At 31.5% G+C, this 23949-nt stretch overlaps 1 protein-coding gene across 3 annotated transcripts; it reads right to left on the bottom strand.

The window, feature by feature from the left end:
• Positions 1-7044: 7044 nt before the first annotated feature.
• LOC105327785 (uncharacterized) lies at positions 7045-23207 on the bottom strand. Of its 3 annotated transcripts, none has more exons than XR_010712663.1 (7): positions 22886-23207; positions 22337-22460; positions 15281-15447; positions 13157-15144; positions 12690-12810; positions 8489-8655; positions 7045-8341 (listed from the first exon to the last, which is right to left on the bottom strand). XR_010712663.1 is itself a non-coding variant. In XM_066080952.1 (7 exons), exons 1-4 carry the CDS (start codon positions 22850-22852, stop codon positions 15026-15028), a joined length of 462 nt encoding a protein of 153 aa, XP_065937024.1. In that variant the 5' UTR covers positions 22853-23134; the 3' UTR covers positions 7046-8341; positions 8489-8655; positions 12690-12810; positions 13157-15025. The 3 variants fall into 3 exon arrangements, 1 of the variants encoding a protein (XP_065937024.1); XR_010712662.1 differs by having other exon boundaries at positions 7046-8341; positions 13242-15144; positions 22801-23206; XM_066080952.1 differs by having other exon boundaries at positions 7046-8341; positions 22801-23134.
• Between the last annotated feature and the right edge of the window lie 742 nt (positions 23208-23949).

Genomic DNA, 23949 nt, shown 5'->3' on the forward strand with positions numbered 1-23949 from the left:
ATGTAGATGTAATTAATTAAATTACAAATTACATTTATCATCAAAATTTACTAAAACCATGATTTAGCTACAACACATAATTATAAACACATAAACATTTAAGGAGGTATGTCTATAATGGGAGTAAAAGTTCGTCATAATCAAAATACTTTCACTGTTTTAGAATTTGCTAACTAACTACTCTGATAGGTAACAATTTTGGGAAAGAACAAAAATATAAATTTGTTTTTATTGTTTATTTCAAAACGAAGGTAGTCTAAGTGTAAGTGTCCCATACCACCTTTGGCATTCAATCAACATTTGAAAGTCATATCCCTAACCAACACCTATCATGTCTTAACTAAAGTATTTCCTGCATGCAAATCTATTATCCGAAAATTTTCTCCTTTGCATTTATCTCCACTTTTTAATCTTTATAAACACAATGCCAAAATACAGGCTACTCTCAGGTAGAGGGGCAGACTATTATAATAATTGTTGTCAAAACACAATTCACACGTGTTGTTCTCAATGTTCTGTACCTAATTATCTAACGTTTTCAATGAGGGACCTGTGGACATGTTTGGCATCAAAAACTTAAAACCCACTTGAAGCCATACATTTTAACTCTATGTATTTTATTAAGCTATCAATTACAGAGTATAACTTTATTATTTTATATAACATTGTTTTATTTGTAACTTAAAAAGTGATTGTTTTAACTAATTCAATGATAATTGAGTCAATTGACACATTAACTATTCCAATAAGAAGGTAAATAAGTATTGTTAAAGAAAATGAAATCAAGTAAAAATACATGTATTTATTAAATTTGGGAAACTTATGAGTAGATATTGAATCACTGAAAAAAGTGGTAAATATAATAATAGTTCAATGCTTATTACTTCTCCTCCTACCTTGAACTGGTACCATTGACACAACGATAGAGCAATGGGAGCAAAAAGTAGTGAACATCTTCATACGCAGCACTGTTAAGACTTGCTATGAAAATATCAGCGGATTTAAACGTCCACAAAACGATGCATCTATTATTTCAAAATATTTATGTAAAGTTATTGTATTATGATATAAATGTGATATTAAATGAAACAGTACAGTAAATGCTACTTTGTATGACACTTAGTGTGGTCCCCTGAATTGATAGTCACGTGATATGTGTTCATAATTCTCCCGAGTGGAGGTCACAAACAAATTTCAATATTACAAGGGCATACCCTTATTTGAATTAAAATTTTAAATGATGATTAAATTCTACTATTCTGGTAAATTCTGAAAAGTGCTGCTGCTTTGTATAGAGTTCATCTTTTATTAGAATAAATATCAAATAAATGAGATCCGGTTGGAATTTATATGACCTTCCCATAATATTTTTCGTATTAATAATTCATTTTGTATATTTCATTGAAGCAGCAGCACTTTTTGATAACTTTAACATATCCTGAATTTATATCCAAACGATCATAATGATCTGGTAAGTGTATGCCCTTGTAAAAAGCGGATTTAGATAGGCTTCCCGATGTCAACCATATCGAACTTGTACATTAAACACTCTAAAAAACAAATAATACACGCTTTAAAAATAATTACATGCCGAATCAAAACAAGCATAGTAGATAGTATTTAATGATATAATAATTGTTTAATGATTATGATCCGTTCATTTATAAAATGCATTTTCTCATGTTAAAAAATTGATTGATCCGCCTTTCTTTACACATAATATGCGTCAAAATTTTTAATATGACTTCACATCGACAAGTGCACCGTGATCAGTCTATTCTTTATATTTATCGTTGTTGGACTTATTTGACTACAAAGTTGCACGCATAGGTAATTTTTAATGTAGTTTGATGTTTTCGTACCCATAACAATTAGCATTTAATTAATGTGATGTCATGGTTACATTTCCTGTACTTTCTAATTTCCCGTACTTTCTGGTCGGCGCAACCACAAAGTAAACCTTAACAGTGCTGCGTATTTATATGTACATCAGTGTGTAATTGAAAGTCATTGAAAAGTTATTGGAAATACACCTCTTTTTTGACATTAATTAATTAAATTACCATTACATGTAATTGAAAATTTGGCCAATTACACATTACTTTCAATAACATCAAAATTTGTAATTAACTACGCTCAATTACCATTACAAATTACCATTATCCCATCCCTGGTACCATTAAATCCTATTCATTATGCTTGTTTTGATTAAGCGTGTAGTTATTTTTAGAGCGTGTATGAATTTTTTTCTAGCGTTGTTAATTTACACGTTTGAGTGGTTGACATCGGAAAGTCTAAATCCGCTTTTACAAGAGCATACCCTTAAGAGATCATTACGATCTTTTGGCCATATATTAAGGGAATGATTAATAACAAGTGCTGCTGCTTTGTTAAGTTCTACAGAATGAATTAAAAAATACGTAAAATATTAAGCCAAGGCCATAAAAAAGTCAACTGGAGCTCATTTCTGTTTTATTTATTCTAATAAAAGATGAACTCTATACTAAGCAGCAGCTCTTTTCAGAATCTACTGGATAAGTAAAATTTGATTATTATTTAAATTTTCAAATTAGGGTATGCCCTTGTAGAATTGAAATTTTTTTTATGACCCCCATTTGGAAGAATCATCAACACATATCACGTGACGGTTAATTTAGGGGACCACAGTTTCCTACAAAGTAGCATTTACTATGCTGTTTCATTTATTACCAAATTTATGTCATATTAAATTAGCTTTACATAAATATTTCATAATAATAGATGTATCGTTTTATGAACGCTTTAATCTGTTGATATTTTCATAGTAATCCTTAATAGTGCTGGGTACTGTAATACTTACAAATACTTACAAAGTCCATGGTTTACCTCCATATGTACTTTATCCTTCATTGCAAATAACACAAACATTATTATATTTGGTTTAAACATTTTTTGACCAACAAATGAGGGATAAAACATCTGGGGATTGTTTGTCTGTTCGCTACAATTTTTAACCAGTCTTTTGAAACCTGCATTGACCGAATTTAGAAAAAAATACGTGGCGCCCATTGCAACTAAAAACTATTTCAGCTTTTCCAAAGATATCTTCAATTTTATTTGAAGTAGTTTCTTGATACTCAACTGTGTTCAGCGCTATACGTTTGTATGGTGGCATATCTCTGCCCCTTGTGTGCAAGTTATTTTTCTCTTAATTATGTGGACATGCAAGATAAATATGTTGACATGCAAGATAGTTATGTCAACATGCAACATAACTATGTTGACATGCAAGAAAACTGCAATCAAATAAGAGTTATAAAAAATCTCAAATATCGCCAACATGTGACTTTCAAGATGCTAGATACGCTACCTATTGATGTCAACATGCAACTTATTTATGTTAACATGCAACTTCTTTATGTCGACATGCAACTTATTAATGTCGACATGCAACTTATTTATGTTAACATGCAACTTCTTTATGTCGACATGCAACTAAGTTATGTTGACATGCAACTAATAAGTTGCATGTCAACATATTTATCTTGCATGTAAACATAACGTAGTTGCATGTCAACATATTCATCTCGCATGTCAACATAAGTAAGTTGCATGTTGACATAAATAAGTTGCATGCTGACATAAATAAGTTGCATGTTGACATAGATAAGTTGCATGTTAACATAAATAAGTTGCATGTCGACATAAAAAGGTAGCATCTAGCATCTTGGATGTCACAAGTGGGCGATATTTGAGAATTTTTGAGATTTTGTATAATTCTTATCAGATTGCAATTTTCTTGCATGTCAACATAGTTATGATGCATGTTGACATAATCATCTTGCATGTCAACATATTTATCTTGCATGTCGACATATTTGATGGAAAAATAACTTGCACACAAGGGGCAGAGATATGCCACCATACGTTTGGATATCAAGAATCATTTTTATTTAACCTCGATGACCTACCTTCAACGCTTCAAAATCGCGGTCCCCGCGTGACACTACTATGGTCCCCGCATATCTGTTTGTACACGGTGTATTACTTATATGTATGGTATATATGTTAGATGTATATTTGTGTTTCAAATTTTCAGCATAAACTGTGCTTTTGTTTTATGTTGACCCAATCAACAGTATATTTACCTATCTTTTAACAGAGATTAACGTCCCGATTTAATGTATTTACCTAGGAAATGGGATATTACACTACCATTACATGTTTGCCTCAATAAACGGATGATATCTATAATGCGATAACTTCTTTCATTTCGTTTACCTTCGGACTGAATTGTCTCACTTTCTTTGGAGATGGCAAATTATAATCAGAAAAACTTAAATGCGTTATCAATTTTGGTACGGTAAAAATGAGATTATTTTTATAGATTAATAGAATCATTCATTATAAACTCGTGTGGGATAGTGAAATTCCACCGAGGGGACAAGATTCACGGTCTAGGACGAGGCTTTGCCGAGTCCTAAACCGTGAATCTTGGCCCCGAGGTGGAATTTCACTATCCCACACGAGTTTATAATGAATGATTATTTTTCTCGCATTATATTAGCTTAAAAAATGATGTTTGACAACTTTCTGTTGTGACGTTCAAAAGATTACTTTCGGTTTATCCCTCCGCGTGCTTCAAATAGTGCAAGTTAAATGAAAGCATACGACAGTTTTTTCAATTAAAGTATGAAAAATTGTAATTAATTATGCAACACAATTACTTAATGGATAATCTCAATGCACTGTTTTGCATTTCCCTACAGCAGACGACGTTTGCTTACGTTTTAAAACGGCGTAGTAATACACAGTGTAAGACAGAAAAATCTCACACTGCTGTCTCAAACCGGACAAACCGATCTCACACCGGTGATAATGCGAAAATACATTTTTCAACTGTAATAATGGACAGAGAATAAAAGGTACAAAAAAAATCACCATCTAAACATAGTCCTTTATTCAACTTGCCATTTAGCATGACAAGCAAGCATTTAGCAAGCATTGCTATTATAATCAAAGAAAATTCTACCAAAAATAGTTATAAAACATTTGTTACAAGTGTTCCGACCTCGATCATATACATAAACCAACTACAACTGAGCATTAATCAAATGCAAATCAGACTATTAAGATATTTTGATAAAAATAAAGTAGTTAGGGTTTTTATGCAAATACAATCATGCATGATGATTCCTTTACTTTTAAATAATGCTTGGTGGAGAATTGATCAATAAAATCGGTAAACAATAAATTGCTTGTCAGTGTTATTTTTCTTGTTGTTCCTTGTTGCTATCCAAGTTTTAATTATTTTCCTCTGTTACATAAAATTTGTTCTTAATCTTTTTATTTTTGTATGTTATATTATTGTGCGTTGGAGACATGTTCCCTCCCCCTTTAATGTGTGTGATATCCCAATATTATTTAAAGGTTTGACTATATGCAACTTACAAATAGAAATTTTAACTGTTTGAGTTTTCTTCTTTTTCTATTTATTTATTACAAAATGACACGGGTGCATGTAGTTCTAATAAAAGATTTTTTTCTTCATTTTTCGTCACATACCTAACGTATGCATATAAAAAAAATCTATAAGATTTGATCAATATGACAGTCTATTAAGCATGGAAATTCCATGTGGATTATCCCGTTTACTAAGCCTAAAAATATATCAAAACAAAACTAATTAGCCTAAGAGTGGCTGCTAACACTGAAATAGCGAGTATCCACTACACGTAACACCCAGTACAGATGCTTGATCCAGCTTCCCTAAATTTATCGAGGCAAATATAGCACAAGATCCCTGTGACGTCATACTAAACTTGTTATTGCTCTCGACAGTTCTCGTAAATTGTCGAATAACTTTTGGGAAGGAAATGAAACGCACTCTAAGGTAAACTATTAAAATGCTGCATCATATATTTTTCTTCAAATTTACAAAATTTAATATTTAAGAACGACAAACTTTACAAAATCCAATATTTAAGAACGACAAAATACACCGTCTGGTTTTTAAAAGATATAATTTCAAGATGTTAAAAAAAATCAAAATTGGGCTATTTTGTGGAGTTTTACAAATGTGATTAGTTCAGAAGAATCATTTTTTTATTTAAAAATAATAATTCCGAGCCGAGGATAGCTGTTTTCCATGTGTAAAATTTTCAAGACATACACACTTTTATTTTTTGATTTATGTCAATTATTGTGATGTAATCTTACAAAACTTAATTTGATCATTCGGCAACAATGGCGACGTCCACCTGCTGATCAAGTGAAAATCGTTTTAGAATTAAATGTTCTTTAAAAATTAAGCATTTAGTTTTCATTGTGCATGTTTTTGCCAATTAAAGTGAATACAATGTATTTATCCTTAAATGATTTTTTTTTCTGATATCATTTATAGAATTGAACACAATAAGCAAAATACAGATAAAAATATTGAATGAATGTTTTATATCAATCTACATTTTTAATGCTCCAAACAAAAAAAAAGCAAAGTTATGTTTATTTTTTTAAATATTTTTTGAGACGAACCATCTAAAATCAGACGGTAGAATCTAGTATTTAATACATATAAGGTAGAACGTAATATTAATAATTACGTATTAATTTTGCAGGAAAATTGCAATTTTATGATTTTTTTTAATTCCTCTTTAATTGGGAAAATGACAATTTCCTATATATTCCTATAGTAACTGTATTTTGAGGTTGTCCCCCCCCCCAAAAAAAAAAACCCCAACGTCGATTTTCTTGAGACTTTGCAAAAAAAATTAGTGTAGTTACATATGATTAAAAAACAAAGAGTTAAGCCACTGTAGTTTTCCGCAAAAAATATGCTTTCGTAAAACATTTTTCAAGGGTAATTTGTTTTTTGTGTTTAATTCTATTAATGATACCAAAAACAAATGCCTTTAGGAGTAAATAAATGATATTTTAAAAGAGTAATCAAAATTAAGCAAAATTGAAAATTCAGTTGGCCACTTTAAATACGATAAATTAATGTATGATCATAAAGAAAATGATTTTGCCATATACAGGCAAATGTATAGATTTCAGTCTTTTCTAATTTTTTTTTTGCATAAGGATAAGTTACATAATTTTTTTCCTGTTTAAATTTTACTAAATAAAATTCTTTGCCTATTGGGAGTTCATAATTCATATTATACATGTTCTTGTTGGTCATAATTGTTCTTCTTTCTCTCATCATGGAATAGAAATCACTTATTAACAAGCGGAGTATTCCATCGCGAAATGAAATTATTATGCGGGGAAATTCATTATTTATATTAGGAATAAACATGTACATTGAAGAGATCAAATATTTAACGTAACAAAACCACTTAAATTGAAATATTTCGTGCATTCCTATCCCCATGCATGCTCTGGGGTGATCCATGGGGGATGGGTGCATTTAAGTGGTTGTTCAATTCCTCCCTATAACTAGCGAAAACACATCACAAACATGTTAAACTTGAGTAATATTTTTGTTTTATACATTCTCTTTATTCAGTGACAAACATAACGCATTTAGACAACAAGTGTAGACAATTTTAAGTTCTAAAATGAAACGTAGCTAAGATCTGGTGATTTATAGTCTGCTCTATGTGGCAATCGTTTAGTATATGAGTAACAATATAAATTGATAACTTTTATGGCGGTAGTAAGAGATGAAAGATAAATACTTCGTATTTATGAAATTATGTTAGCTTTAATTAAATATATACGTTATAGCTATATAACCTTACATTACACGTAACAACATTTACAGGACAAGAATGAAATGTGATTCAAAATACCAGAATCTCAATAGAGATAATTAAATTTAGTTTTAAGTAAAAATGGTTGACGACCCAAAGTTTTACAATAAATTGTTTAATGTCAGTAAATCAAACCAAAATGTTGATTTTTTTAAACATCTTACATTTTACCAAGTTGAGGATTACTGTATATTCCTCATTTCTGAGGAAAAAAAATCCACCCCCTTTTCATCAAAGTTAAGAAACACACTTATTGCAATTTTTTTTTTATAAATCATCAGTGCAAATTGAAAAATAATGATAAAAATCACGTAAAGAGTTATCATAGTAAAAAAAAACATTAGGGATTTGATCAATACTGATAATTCTAATATAAAAACTGCAAGAAGGACATTTCTGTTTGATTTTTTAAACAAAACAACCGTCTTGTTATACCATAACCTCTTCATATATTTAGTGTATATTCCCGCTATATAACTACTGACAGTCAATAACTGAAATATTATTTCGTCCGTAAGCGTGCTGCTGCCCTCCTGGACCTTGATATGTTGGTGGTCCATAGGAATAGACAGGGACTGGTTGTTGCGGATACCTTTGTTGTGTAACTGTAATTATACCGTTGTGAACCATGTATGTATATGCCGAACGCAAAAGTGAATATCTAAACAATTAAAGATTAAACGTCACACTAAAAATGAATTTTTATTCGTCTTTAAAGTTTTTAATATTCGACAAACACAGTCATCACTTACTTGAACTGGTATTGGCCGCGGACTGTTGAGGATACACCATGACTTGACCATGGTTTTGACGTTTGCAAATTTTGACACTCACACAATAAATTATGTAGACAATAAAGGTCAGCCCAAGGACACCCCCAATAACTCCACCAATTATCGCACCGGACGAAGACGAAGAACTTGAAATAATCATATATGCTCCGCTTATTTAACTGATAAATGATAATTCAGTCCCAGACACAAACACAAAAAATAGAATTGAAAACAAGAAAGTGAAATTAGATGAAAGCATTCAATTTAATCATTAATAAAATAGATGTTTTAACCAATGACAAATGTATGTTAAAATCTTATCGATGTCTTTTGCTAAATATCTTTATGGCTCAGACACGAACTGCATTTAAAAGTATATATAACTCCACAATATGTTATTAAAACAGTGATTCATTTTTTTAACACTTCGGCATGATATATTTCTGCCATCAACTTTATATATTACTATACTTTAAGCTTCATATTCATCTTTTTCAGCTGCTATTATTATACTTTTATTCGGATGTGTCTGTTTACCCCAATGACCCCAAATAGTACCAAATATACCCACATGCTACCCTAATTATCCCAAAAGATACCCCAATGAACCCAAGTGATATTTAAGTTATACCCTAATGCTATCCTAAAGATCCTCTATAGCAAACACAGTTCATTTATGTATTTTTAAAATACAATATTTTTAAACAGTTAAAAAGACTTTCAAGATTGTTTTTTCAAGATAATAGCTAATGACTTAGGTTACATACTATATATATAAATGGAAGACGTAATTTCTGTTTGTCAATATATTCCGTTTCGCTTTTTCTAAGAAGTAAATCTGATGAATAAATATGAAAATAACCATAAAGGTTACGGCATAATATAGAAATTATAAATTATCAGCGATGATATATTTTTTTGGAAGATGCGCTTAGAAACAATGATTTTAAATGCCTGTCACTTTTGATCCGCTTAATAAGCAATTTTCTAAAATTTCTTCCAATTTTAATATTTTTTCAACTTCTCTTATGAAATGTGATATGAAATGGTGCAGTTATTGTTAAAAATCTTTTTGTTTGAAAAAGGAAATGAATTGAATTTAAAACGAGGCTACATTGTTGTACGTGGTATTATAAAAAAAATTGTTAGACGAAATTTAAAATTTCAAAGACTATATCAAAACGATTACGCTTTTATAGCACTGCATCTTCGTTGCACTTCCAAATCTGGGTGTAAACAATGCTGATGTGACAATCTAATTGGATGAAGTTAAATTTTTAAAATCTTTTTAGACAATTATCTGAAATAACTTTATATCCATTTCAAAACATCACATCTAGGCTTCTTTTGCAATGCTGCGTCTTAACATCTTAGTCGTCTTAACATTTTAAGTTTAAAGTTTTCAATATCTTAAAATTCATTTACATTCAGTTAAAATGATTTCAAATCTATTCAAATAAATCATATCTTATTTGCTCTTGACATTAGTGATGACATTTTAGTCAAATAATCGGATGAAGATTAAGTCGCAATGATTTCAGAGGGACAAAACTTCAATTTGATTGTTTATGTTCTGCCATGTTGCTACCTTCAGAATTTTATTGTTTAAATTAAAAAAATCCGATTCCCTATTTATTTAAAAAACTTTATCTTTATCCTTAGGATTTTTTTAAAAACTCATAAAAAATATTTTGCCATTGTTCCCATCATTCATCATTAAAGTCCAATACATATTTCTTTTTCGATATCGTCAACATCGTGATGTATACCATATTGATACGAAATTGATTTACATTGTCAACATTGCCGATAATGTTTTGCCGTTAACTTCGTCGACATTGCCGACATCACAACGATGACGAACCGATATCGAAATTACATTGAATTTACATTGTCTATATCGGAGATATTTCTTTAACATTTACATCGTCGACAAGGTCGACATCGCAATGTCGACAATGTTGAACAAATAAGGAAATTACATTGTCTAAATTGACGACATTTCTTCGACGTTGACATCGTCGATAGCGTTAAATCGCAATGTATTTGACATTGAACTGATATTGAGGTAACATAGTCTACATTGCAAATATTTCTGTTACGGTGCAAAGCAATCTCGACGATTTCTCGATGTCTCGACGATGGAAAGAAGGCACACGATGTAGACGCAATGTCTACTCGATGTTGGTCAACATTGCGATGTCGACAATTTCGACGATATAAAAATGATATAAGTTGAACGATGTAGACACGATGCTGATTCGATGTAGATCAACACTGCGATGTCGACGTTGTCGACGATGTAAACAGGAAATGTCGATCAACATTGCAATGTCGACGATGTAAACAGGATAGAAGGCACGATGTAGAGACACTGTCTACTTGATGTAAGTCAACATTGCGATGTCGACAATGTCGACGATGTAAACAGGATATTAGAGGTACAATGTAGACACGATGTTGACTCGATGTTGATCAACATTCCGATGTCGACGATGTAAACAGGAAAGAAGATACAAGATTAACTCAATATGTGATGCCGACAATGTCGACGCTGTAAACAGGATATAAGAGGTCTGATGTAGACACAATGTCTACTCGATGTTGGCCAACATTGCGATGTCGACAGTATTGATAAAACATCATGCATTGGTCATACTTCAAATGTTATATTAAAAATCCCAAAACTTAAAACCAATTCATGCTAGCTTGCTTTAATAACAATGTACATGTAAGCTGCATGTATTTGCAAAGCAAAAATAAACTCCTTCCGATGTCAAAGTCTAATATATATTAAATTTACGTAATTGTTCTTTTTATAAGCACCTCATTCTGGATTCATTATTTGAGGATGTTTGACCATAAACTTTTGTTTAATCGACTGAATTAATGTGAAAGAAGAGTGCACTTATTCTTACGAGAAAGAAAGTTAGAAAAATAAGATGCTACTCAGACTTATGTATAAATGTGAAGCTTAAAGTACAACAGCCATAAGTTTAAATTACCATCTCGTAAAAAATCGGTGTAGCATACACAAAGAACAACCTTTATCTATAGGTGATCTAGAATTGGTTTTGTAGCCGATCCTCTTATAAGTTATCAATTGGTATTCTGGGTTTTTTTAAATTTAGATTTACTTCCTAGTTACCAAATCTTCAATACTATTTTACAATGAATCACTTGACTATATTAACATTCACTTTGTAATTCGGAAGCAGACCTACTGTAAGTCACAGAAACTGACGGGGCTGCAATAGATATATAATATACGTATGTATTCAATTTCATATTAACAAATCGTCCGATTTAATGTTAGTCAATGCGTTGAAATATTAACAGTTATTCTAATGAAATTGAAATAAAGAAACATCCCAGTTTTAACATAAATGTTATTGTTTATACCTTATGTATAGATAGTATTTTTGTAAAGATCTGTAAAAAATCAATGTAGCATTAAATAGACAACCTTTAGCTATAGTCGGAAAAGAACTGGTTTTTTTTGTAGACAGGCTCCTATTTTGTAATCAATTGTTATTCTGTTAACTAGCATTTAAAATGTTTACTTCCAAGCAACCTTATATTTAATCCTATAATAGGGCGTAATAATGATTGTTTAGACAAGAATATATTTTTTAAATTTTTGTTGACAACCTGTGGGTCAATGGCACATTAAGAATGATAAATGGTTGTTATACTGTTGTCAGGGAAAAATCTGTGATAGAACTCATTAAAATTATCCATACCTCTATTAAGACTTTTGTTGCAAAATGAAGGTATATTTTTTAATTTAAAAATCAAACTGCACAAGCATCAACATTCCTAATGTAAAAGATTAGCAAGAAAGATAAAAGCGAATGGATTTAGCATGAAAATGAACCTGTAACATCAAGACGTATTAAACACAATTCTTTTGTGGATTTTGTTGGTGTATGATATACGAAATAACATGTTGAAATGCAGTATTTAAAATACACAAACATTTAATTTGCCAAAGAAGTAAGTACACTTAACTGTGATTTTCTGTCTTTCCACGAAATTGATACCCCGGATATTATTGAGCCACATCATATCATTGTATGAATATACATGTACTAACCTAATTACGAGAACTTACATTTCATATCTAAAATAATGAATGTGAATGATAATTTTGACTATAGCTTACAAATGCCTTACTCACCTATCTGAGTCATCGTAGTAATAGTAGTAGTAGTAGTAGTAGTAACAGAGCTGTCTTCTAGATGAGTAGTAGCTACTGTAGTAGTAATAGCAGTAATAAGCACACTGCACGGGAACTGTAACTGTAAACGTTGTAATTATACTGTAAAAGTATTTTTTTTAGTGTTTGTATTATACATTTATCACCATTGCACAAATAGGCAGTATATATTAATAAATAAATAAATATTTTGATATTGCACTGTGCTGTTCCCATAAAGAATATTTGAATATTTACGCATTAATGCCACAAAGAAGTTAGGATCCTTTACATCTTAAATGATAGCAGACAAGGATACATTCTTTCCAAAGAACCAAAATTTTAACTAGTTTATATAAATCAAAGTATCATTTTAAATCAAGATTATCATTTTAAATGAATTTTATGAGATTAAAATGCAACACCGATGCCCCATGTAAAATACTTACGGAAAACCAGAAACAGTTTTAAAACTGAATCAAAATGTCTGAGTTGCGACATCCTTTTGAAATAGTAGATACTAGCAAAAATTACCTTCACGCGACAAGTGCTGCTCAGGTAAGGCACACGTCAGAGATTTTTTCTGTCTTTATATGAAGTTAAGTTTGGCTGCTCTTCAAATTCAAGCAAATCCGCAGAAAAACGTAATCTTTCTTACATCTTAGATGTTAGATAACCTAATTCATCATTTGGAGTGCTGCATAGATACCACTATAAGGTAACCCTGTCTTGAACGATGACGTAATTATTGGAACCCCATACAACTGTGATTTTATAGGTAACCGTATAAAAGACTTTTATCATCGATATTTATAGTAACGAAGACGTTTGTCATTGACATTTATAGTATCGGGGTCTTTAAAGAGGTGCTGACTCTACGAATTAGTGCGCATTTGCTGTACAGTATCCTTATAGAGGTGTTGATTCTAAAAAAATAGTGGACATACTTAGAAAATAAAAGTTAAAGTATAAAGGTCTTATGTCATCGTTTCTTTGTAGAACTCGGGTCCTTATAGAAATGCTGACTATACAAACTAGTGAGCATGTGCAAAAAATATTGTTTTAATAATTTATGAAATTATTGATTGTCAAAGAGTACAGAACAAATGAAAAAATATTCTATGGAATGCATTTAAAAAAAGATAAAAAAAACCAAAAAACCCAAAAAACGTGTTGAATGAGAGTCATTGATTGACAATAAAAATCCCTATAAGATATCAGGAAGTGACCCGAAACGGCTACGATATCGCCGATAGCTAGGAAACTGAAGAAACTTTATCAAAACGTAGAGTTATGGCCCAGTAAGCGCTTGTAATAACCCAAGATAAATCTTAAACAGATAAAGTTATCAATCAAACAAGTTCGGTTTGACAAGAACGTTTATACTCTGTTCGTTCTAAACGAAGATAGGAAAGGTGAATGGATGAGTTATGCCACCAACTTTAGGAGGATAATTCAACAGACAGAAAGTATTTTGTTACCACCAGTTAGTATGAATTCTAAAATTTGAAATCATTGACAAAATTACAGCGACGGTTGTATTCATTGGATATATAAGTATACATGTAGTAGGAAACTGGAAGATATTAAAAAACTACTTTTCTAAAAGAAAAAAAAACTATACAAGCGGCGTTTTCTATTATTTTCTACATGTATTAAAATTACAGTTCAAGCATATCTTTTACAACATAAACCATAGAATAGCATAATAAAATATCATAGCAAAGCATTGGAATCTCATACAATAGCATTGAAATCTTATACCATAGCATTCAATCTTATAGAATCTCATTCGTCATAGTATACCATAGCATACCATAGTATAGCATTCAACATGATTTTAACTCGGTTTTAAATGTTTTTATTCGAAAGAATAAATGTTCACATTGCAGATTAGTAGTAAACTTTGGCCTCTTATTATTTTACTCCGAAATATATGGAACTCTTCTGTGTATGGAGGCGTTTTTGTTCAAATATCATAGCATACCGTGGTCATAGCATAGCATAGACTTCGATATCATTACGCCCTAGGTCCTTCATTTCAATTTCTCATGACATAGCATACAAATCTCATAGCATTGCATTGAAATCTCATGGCATATCAGTAAAATCGCATACAATAGCATAGCATGAAATTGTAAAAGATATGTATGAAATGACCGTAATAGCATCACTACAAACTGAATAATAACTTTTATATAGAAAATGAATCATTTCTACAAATACTTTATACTACAACTGCTTAAAGAATATTTCGAACCCTCTTGTTGTATCATTGTCCCTTGTTTATTCAGTACTATATTTCCCTTATTTAAGTACTAACAATCAATAATAGAAATGTTATTTCGCCCGACAGCCTGCTGATTTTTGCCTAAATACGTTGGTGGTCCATAGGAATAGACAGGAACTGACGGCTGTGGATACCCTGGTTGTGTAACTGAAATAACATAAAAGTGAACCATATGCAGATGATGAACTCCAAAGTGAGTATCAAAAAACAAGCTAGAATTAAGCGTTAAACATTTTTATCATCAGTTAGGTTTCTTTATATTTGATAAACACAGTTTACGTACTTGAATTGGTATTGGCCGTGGTCTGTTGAGGGTACACCATGATTTGACCATGGTTCTGTGTTTTGCAGATTTTGACACACGCACAAACAAAAATGGTGACAATAACGGCCAGCCCAACGATACCCCCAATCACTCCGCCAGCTATCGCTCCAGCCGAAGACGAAGAACTAAATATAAACAAATATGTTTCGCTTATTAATCTAATATGTGATTAAGCAGTCACCGAAAGAAAAATTAGAAGAAAAAAAAATCATTAAAAAATAAACATACAATCAAATCATTCTTAAAAAGAGCATCTTTGAGCTGAACGAGGTATTTAACTAAGTCTCTATTCTATGAAGTAGATAAAGGTTATGCCTAAATTTCACAATATCTAATGAAACAAAGTAGTTAGTTTTTGCATGAAAAAACGTCTTCAAGATTTATTGCTTTGAATGAGGTTAATAAACTATTAATTATTTAATTATCTATCTTTTGGATTGTTAACGTATTTCCCACTCGGTATAAACCCGATTGTATATTCATACGACGGAAAACATACTTTGATATTCTACTATTAAGAACATTTTCAAAACTTTTAAGAAAACAAGAGAGCAGTGCAACTGGTCTGTAGCTATTTGTAGAAGTCTTTTGTTTGTCACCTTCCTTATACAAAGGAACTATGAGCCCTTGTTTCCATATTGGGGGTATTTTCCCATGTAGAATGATTGCATTAAAAAGTTTAACAATGCATCCAAGTACTTTCTTCCCCCCAAAGATGAAATGTTCGTATGTTATCCTATCCGGGCCTGGGGATTTTCTTCTCTTCAGGTTGTTAACAACAGGCGAGAGATCATCTGTAGTTATTGGTCCGCCGGGGATATTTCCAGAAACTTAAGTACACTCTTCCTCTATGTGTCTGTACTTGCTTTCGATGAACTGGCGGAAGTGTTCATCAAAGGTGTCATCTTTGGAGGGAGTGTATATTTTTTCGTAGTGCATTGCGAAGGCTTCAGCTACACCTCCAGGGTCTTTGAAAATAGCACCATCGTCACCGTGAACTTCGGGATACGTGCGTGAGACAGGTGATAATTTTGAGAACAAGGTTAGTATTTATATTGGCAATTTAATCTTAAATGACTAAAATTCTTTACAATATTAGAAGCGCAACTATGAAAATAGTATTATTTTGCATATACGTAATTATACAAACAATCGTTTGCAAGTTGTTTTAGAAGATAATTTATGAATTTCTAAACTTACCACTATATACAAGATCCATAATAAGTGTGTCTCTGAATATTTATCTCAGATTATTATCTCAGATTATTCCTTATACTTGGAGTAATGATTCTGCATATAGAACTATATAAGTGTTATTTTTGTGTGTATTTTTCAGTTATTTGTATGTCATTCTGCGATGACGTTATTATTTTTTCATAAATATATGGGGATGGAAATTATCAAACAATATCACACATTACTTTTATTCAAAAGTAGCACATGTAGTTGAATGAATGCAGAGGCGGCAATGTAAAGCTTTAAGCAGTAAAGTTATGCTATTAAAGCAATATTAGCTGCATGTTTTAGAGTTTTATTTTGCTGCATATCCTACAATTATAATATGTCTGCATGTAACTTCAATTTTTATGATAAATAAGATTTGAAAACAAATCATTATTTTTTTCATTAAAAAGTTTTCTCTTTCAAGGAATATATATAGCACTTAATTTATTGTACAGGACGACAATAATTCAATGTTGCTTTAATTAAGGGTTTTTAACGGCTTTTCCCACAAAATATGGCAAACAGAAATTTAAAAATCATGATATTTCTTTCTTTTAAATTGAAAATAGCTTTTTGTTTAAACCAAATTTCAGCATGAGAATTGCATATCATATTTCTTAAAATAATTCCCACCATTACATCTGTAGTAATTAATTACCTGCACTAACACCCCTAATTTTTCATAACAATATAGGTAAATCTCAAGTGAAAGACATGCTATAATTGTTATCACAACACAATCGATACTTCTTGTTATGAACATATATGATAACACCATGGCTTCAAACATCGAAAAAAAAAATTATACCAGCGGCGCATATATGAATGCAAACACGGCTTCAATGTTATTTTTTTTTATAACTTATTGCAATTTTTATCAGGTTATAATTAATTTCAGAGCAATAATAACACGAGAAAAATATCTTAATACAGTATGATGTTTCGCCCCGAGGAAGGTATGAAACATCGAGGTGCCCATTATGTCAGCGCGAAACAGAATAGGTGCAAACCATCCCGGATTCTGTTCATATGTGCTTTGACATTGATATTTAAAAAAGAAAAAAAAGTATGTAAAAATAATTATAAATTACATCACCTGCATGTTCTTTGAATTTGGAAAAAAGGTTTTGCCGTCGCTTTGTCCCAAAATATAATAATAACCAAGAAAAAAAAAAACAAAACAAAACAAAAAAGCAAAAAAAAAAAAACCAACAAACAAACAAACAAACAAAAAACGCTGTATGCCAGATTGCTTCTATATAAATGTACATGCCAACCCCATTCCTGTGTGACCTCCGTCAAAAGATATAAACAACTAGACACGATCTCGTTGCGAGCAACGAGGAGGTCTTCCGTCCCATTTTTAGAATAAGGAATGGCCTTACTCTTGATCTTCGTCAACGAAACTTATCCGGAAAAGGAGGCGGAATCTATGAGTGTTATGGGTGAAAGACTATCAATCCCTTGTGTGTCCCTTATTTAAGGGATCAGCTCCTTTTCATTAATTTTCGTTAAAAGATATTTTTGTGTACTTCTAATAAGTGTTTAGAAATTGGTTACCGTTTTTGAGATATCTGGGAAAAATCGTTTTGATATCCAGTCCTAAATCTCCTTTAGGGTCCAGATAACAAACAATATATGGTTGTACATTTTTAAGCACATTATTTTGAGCATCTTTTGTTAAATACTGCTTTCTAGAATTTTCCTCTATTTCGAGATATTGAAGATCAAAGTGTTGGACTTCTGGCCCCTTAAAATCCCTAATTACGTAACATAGGAGGAAATGATTGCCATGTATAGGTAAATAACCTTACAATGAACATTATTGCTTCTATAACATATCACAAAATATTTCACAGTAAAAAGCTATCATTAAAAGACTTTAGGCCCCCCCCTCAGCCCCTTATTTGAAGGGCCAGCCCCTTTTTCTTGATTTCATAAGAATGTTCTTGTCAATTCAAACACATTTTGTTCAACAAGTGTTTACAAATTTTGTACCGTTCTCGAGATATCTTGAGAGGGTCGTTTCCGGGGCCGACCCCGTAACTCCTTTTAGGGACCGCATAACAAAGAAATTATGGTTGCAGATTGTTTTGCTCTATATTTTGAACATCTTTTGTTCAATATTGCTTTTCAAAATTTTCCTCTATAATGAAATATTGAAGATCAAAGTTTTCGACTTATGGCCCCTTGAAATCCCTAATTACGTAACATAGGGGGAAATGATTGCCATGTATAGGTAAATAACCTTACAATGAACATTATTGCTTCTATAACGTATCACAAAATATTTCACGGTAAAAAGTTATCATTAAAAGACTTTAGGGTCCCCTCAGCCCCTATTTGAAGAACCAGCCCCTTTTTCATGATTTCAAATGAAAGCTTTAATCAATTCAAACACATTTTGTTCAACAAGTGTTTACAAATTTTGTACCGTTCTCGAGATATGTTGAGAGGGTCGTTTTAGGGGCCGACCCTGTAACTCCTTTTAGGGACCGCATAACAAAGAAATTATGGTTGCAGATAGTTAAGCTTAATATTTTGAGCATCTTTTGTTCAATATTGCTTTTCAAAATTTTCCTACTTTTTGAGATATTGAGCATCAAATTTTTGGACTTCTGGCCCCTTAAAACCCCTAATTACGTAACATAGGAGTTAATGATTGCCATGTGTAGGTGGATAACGTTAGAATGAACATAATTGCTTCTATAACTTATCACAAAATATTTCGCAGTGAAAAGTTATCATTAAAAGACTTTAGAGCCCCCTAAGCCCCTTATTTGAAGGGCCATACCCTTTTTATTGATGTCACATAAAAGGTCTTGACTTTATAAAGATTTTTTGTTCTACATGTTATAACAAAATACAATCAAGGAAAGAGATATTAAAAGAAAACCACGAAAAATCACGACGCTTTTTTAACTGTAATTTTCGAGCTCGGGTGAGCTTCGGCGCTTTTGGTCACAGGAAAATATATATACCACATGTCAGATCTACAACCTTTTGTCTACAATCCCTAAAATTTTGAACTCAATATCTTAAATCGTTTAGGAGTTTACCTCTGGACAAGCCGACCCTCTGAAAATCGTTAAATTGTAAATAACTCAAAACCGGAAGTGACGTCATCATTAAACAAAATTTCCAATAAGGTTCAGATCATTATCTATCAGACCTAAAAGTTTCATGTAAATCGGTGGAGTAGTTTTCGAGAAATCGCGTACACAAAATTGGTTGGAAAAAAAAAAGAAAAATAATAATAATAGGGAAAAAGAAACCGAACGAAAACAATAAGGTCTTCCGTTGGAAAACGGAAGACCTTAAAAAAGTAAAAAAAATGTTTCGGTTTATAAATGACGTCAAATGTCCAATTATTTGTTAATGTAAAAAGTTTATTCTTTGATTGCTTTTAAAATCGTAATCCAAAGTTTAAAATCGTAATCCAAAGTTGTATACCCATAACATTTGAAGTTTTCATTCAATGTTTTGAGAACTAATAGTCTGACATAATGTTAGAAATGTGTAGGGAAGTGTTAAGTTATTCTAATGAAATTGGCAGTAGGAAGTTTCCATGTATTTAATGTTCATGTCATTTCTGATTTCTTGTGCACAATGCGTAGGAGTTTAAATTGCAACCATCATTAATTTAAATGAACACCTCGTAAAGACTAAGTGTAGCAAAAGACAAAAGACAACCCTTATCTTACATTTAATAGACAAACTAGAATTGTTTTTGTAGATTGGGTCCTATTTCGTAACCAATAGTCATTGTGTTGACTGGTTTGTAAATAATTACTTCATAGTGACCGGGTATTCAATACCATATTAGGAAAAATGAATAGTGCACTTGACGACAAGCAAGACTGCTATTGGGATTATGCTTTACAACTAATGTTTCAACACCATTCGTACATGAGACTGTTAATCAGTTCAAGTGAAAAATGACTCCTTTTTTGAAAACAATATCTATTCTAGATATGTGACAGAATTCTTTAGAATTATCTATATTATCTCTGCTAACATTTGTTTTTTGGGTTTTTTTGTAAAGTCATAATCTAAATTACATTATCATCAACATTCTTAACGTTAAAAGTTTACAAATAAAAAAAAAGATATCAATATATCAAAAATGGAAAATAGATTTATGACATCAAGTATTAATGAATACATTTTATAATTGATTTAGTTTATTTGATCAATAAAATTAAAAGTTAATTGAAATGCAATGTTAAACAAAGTATTGTATTGACCATTTGCAACGGAATTACGTTTCTTAAAACTCTGGTTTTTACTTAATCCACGGAATTATAACTTTTAGTTTTTAAGTCACCTGAGTAAACTCAGGTGACCTATTGCTCTCCGTTTTCGTCCGTCGTCGTGCGTCGTCCGTCGTGCATTAACAATTTTACATTTTTAACTTATTCTTAAAAACTACAAGGCTGATTGTTACCATTTTTGGTGTGAGGCATTTCTATAGTAAGAGAAATGTAGATTGTGAAATTCATGGCTCTACCACCCCCGGGGCGCCACAGGTGGGGCCAAATATGCAAAAAAAAAACCCCCAACTTTTCAAATATCTTCTTCTCTATCCCCATACATGTGAAGAAAAAAACTCGTGGCATACTAGTAATAATGTCCATTAGTCCCTCTACCAAAATTGTGAAACTCATGGCCCCTGGGTTACTATATGGCCATATAGTAAAAATGCATTAAATTTTAGAAAATTTTCTTCTCTACTCCTATACATAATTGTAAAAAACTAAATGCCTGTTTATAATGTAAGGGGTTCATGCTCTAGGGTGGGACCAATATGGCCATACAGCAAAAATGTTTTTAATCTTAAAAAAAATCTTCACTACTCCCACATATGTGGGCAAAAAACTGAAAACATGGTTATTGTGTCCACTAACTCCTCTACCTAAATTGTGAAATTCATGGCCCCTGGGTCAGGGCTTCATGATATGAGGGAGGGGGCATATGGCAATATACTGATAATGCATATAATGTTTAAATTTTTTCTTTTTAACCTCACACATCGGTATAAAAAACTGACTCACAATTATTTTTACCAGGAAGTCCTCTACTGAAATTTTAATTTCATGTCCCCTGGTATGGGTTTTGACTCTAACGCAGGGCCAAATTGGATGTATAGGTGTTAATACATGTAATGTTAAAAAATTATCTTATTTACTCCCACACACCTGAAAGGAAAACTGAATTCATGATTTTGATCTTTACTTTTTTGCAAAAATTTTAAGTTTCACAGTTCTTTAAGGAAAGATTTCAGACAGGGAGCTGGCCGTCATAACTAATTTATAATTTTTCTTCTCCAGAATGAAACCTAACTAATTAAAATATGAAACTCCTCGACAAGTTTGTGTATGGATTATATGATACTCAGGTGACAGTCAAGGCCAATTGACCTCTTGTTATTGAAACACTGTCATATATATTGTAAGAAAAAAATTGTAAATATAAATACACTACCTTACTTACACGTATCTTATTTTTTATTATTCTTCTTTAACGCGAGCTCTTAGTTTCGTGATTTAACTGTTGTGCACCAAAAAGTGAGAATCTAAAAATGCAGTCGCCGATTAGTTTTATCATAGTTTTATTCAGTTTTAGCTAACTGAAAAATAAAAGCGAGCTTTTAAAATTTCCGAGAAGAGGTCTTCGCGATTTTACTCGGATATTAATTTCTCGCGTTCAATTAGGAATCTACAGCACTAGAATTTACTGATAAATATATGCAATGTTATTATAATTAAAGGTTACAGATGCATTACTTACCTATCTGAGTCATAGTAGTAATAGTAGTAGTAGTAGTAGTAGTAGTAGCAGAGCTGTCTTCTAGATGAGTAGTAGCTACTGTAGTAGTAATAGCAGTAATAAGCACACTGCGCGGGAACTGTAACTGTTAACATTGTAATTATACTGTAATAGTATTTTTTTTAAGTCTTTGTATTATACATTGATGCACAAATAGGCAGTATATATTAATAAATAAATAAATATTTTGATAGTGCACTGTGCTGTTCCCATAAAGAATATTTGAATATTTACGCATTTTTGCCACAAAGAAGTTAGGATCCTTTACATCTTAAATGATAGCAGACAAGGATACATTCTTTCCAAAGAACCAAAATTTTAACTAGTTTATATAAATCAAATTATCATTTTAAATCAAGATTATCATTTTAAATGAATTTTATGAGATTAAAATGCAACACTGATGCCCCATGTAAAATACTTACGGAAAACCAGAAACAGTTTTAAAACTGAATCAAAATGTCTGAGTTGCGACATCCTTTTGAAATAGTAGATACTAGCAAAAATTACCTTCACGCGACAAGTGCTGCTCAGGTAAGGCACAAATCAGAGATTTTTTCTGTCTTTATATGAAGTTAAGTTTGGCTGCTCTTCAAATTCAAGCAAATCCGCAGAAAAACGTAATCTTTCTTACATCTTAGATGTTAGATAACCTAATTCATCATTTGGAGTGCTGCATAGATACCACTATAAGGTAACCCTGTCTTGAACGATGACGTAATTATTGGAACCCCATACAACTGTGATTTTATAGGTATCCGTATAAAAGACTCTTATCATCGATATTTATAGTAACGAAGACGTTTGTCATTGACATTTATAGTATCGGGGTCTTTAAAGAGGTGCTGACTCTACGAATTAGTGCGCATTTGCTGTACAGTATCCTTATAGAGGTGTTGATTCTAAAAAAATAGTGAACATACTTAGAAAAAAAAGGTTAAAGTATAAAGGTCTTATGTCATCGTTTCTTTGTAGAACTCGGGTCATTATAGAAATGCTGACTATACAAACTAGTGAGCATGTGCAAAAAATATTGTTTTAATAATTCATGAAATTATTGATTGTCAAAGAGTATAGAACAAATGAAAAAAAATATTCTATGGAGTGCATTTAAAAAAACGAAAAAAAAAACAAAAAAACGTTGGCATCGAATGAGAGTCGTTAGTTTGACAAAAAAAATCCCTATAAGAGTTTAAGGAAGTGACCTGAAACGGCCACGATATCTCAGATAGCTAGGGAACTGAAGAAACTTAATCAAAACGTAGAGTTATGGTCCAGTAAGCGCTTGTAATAACCCAAGATAAATCTAAAACAGATAAAGTTATCAATCCAAAAAGTTCGGTTTGACAAGAACGTTTATACTCTGTTCGTTCCAAACGAAGATAGGAAAAGTGAATGGATGAATTATGCCACCGACTTTAGGAGGAAAATTCAACAGACAGAAAGTATTTTGTTACCACCAGTTAGTATGAATTCTAAAATTTGAAATCATTGACAAAATTACAGCGACGGTTGTATTCATTGGATATACACGTATACATGTAGTAGGAAACTGGAAGATATTAAAAAACTAC

This window comes from Magallana gigas, chromosome 4 (genome assembly GCF_963853765.1).
Source record: "Magallana gigas chromosome 4, xbMagGiga1.1, whole genome shotgun sequence".
In the NCBI taxonomy this organism is placed as follows: domain Eukaryota; kingdom Metazoa; phylum Mollusca; class Bivalvia; order Ostreida; family Ostreidae; genus Magallana; species Magallana gigas.

Bases quoted from the DNA above. Each gene is read 5' to 3' on its own strand.
- LOC105327785 (XM_066080952.1), bottom strand. From the start codon at position 22,852: ATGTCGCAACTCAGACATTTTGATTCAGTTTTAAAACTGTTTCTGGTT. The intron at 22,461-22,800 runs GTAAGTATTTTA...CAATGTTAACAG, and splicing joins AAAACTGTTTCTGGTTTTCC to TTACAGTTCCCGCGCAGTGT. The intron at 15,448-22,336 runs GTAAGTAATGCA...GTTTATATTTAG, and splicing joins TACTACTATGACTCAGATAG to TTCTTCGTCTTCGGCTGGAG.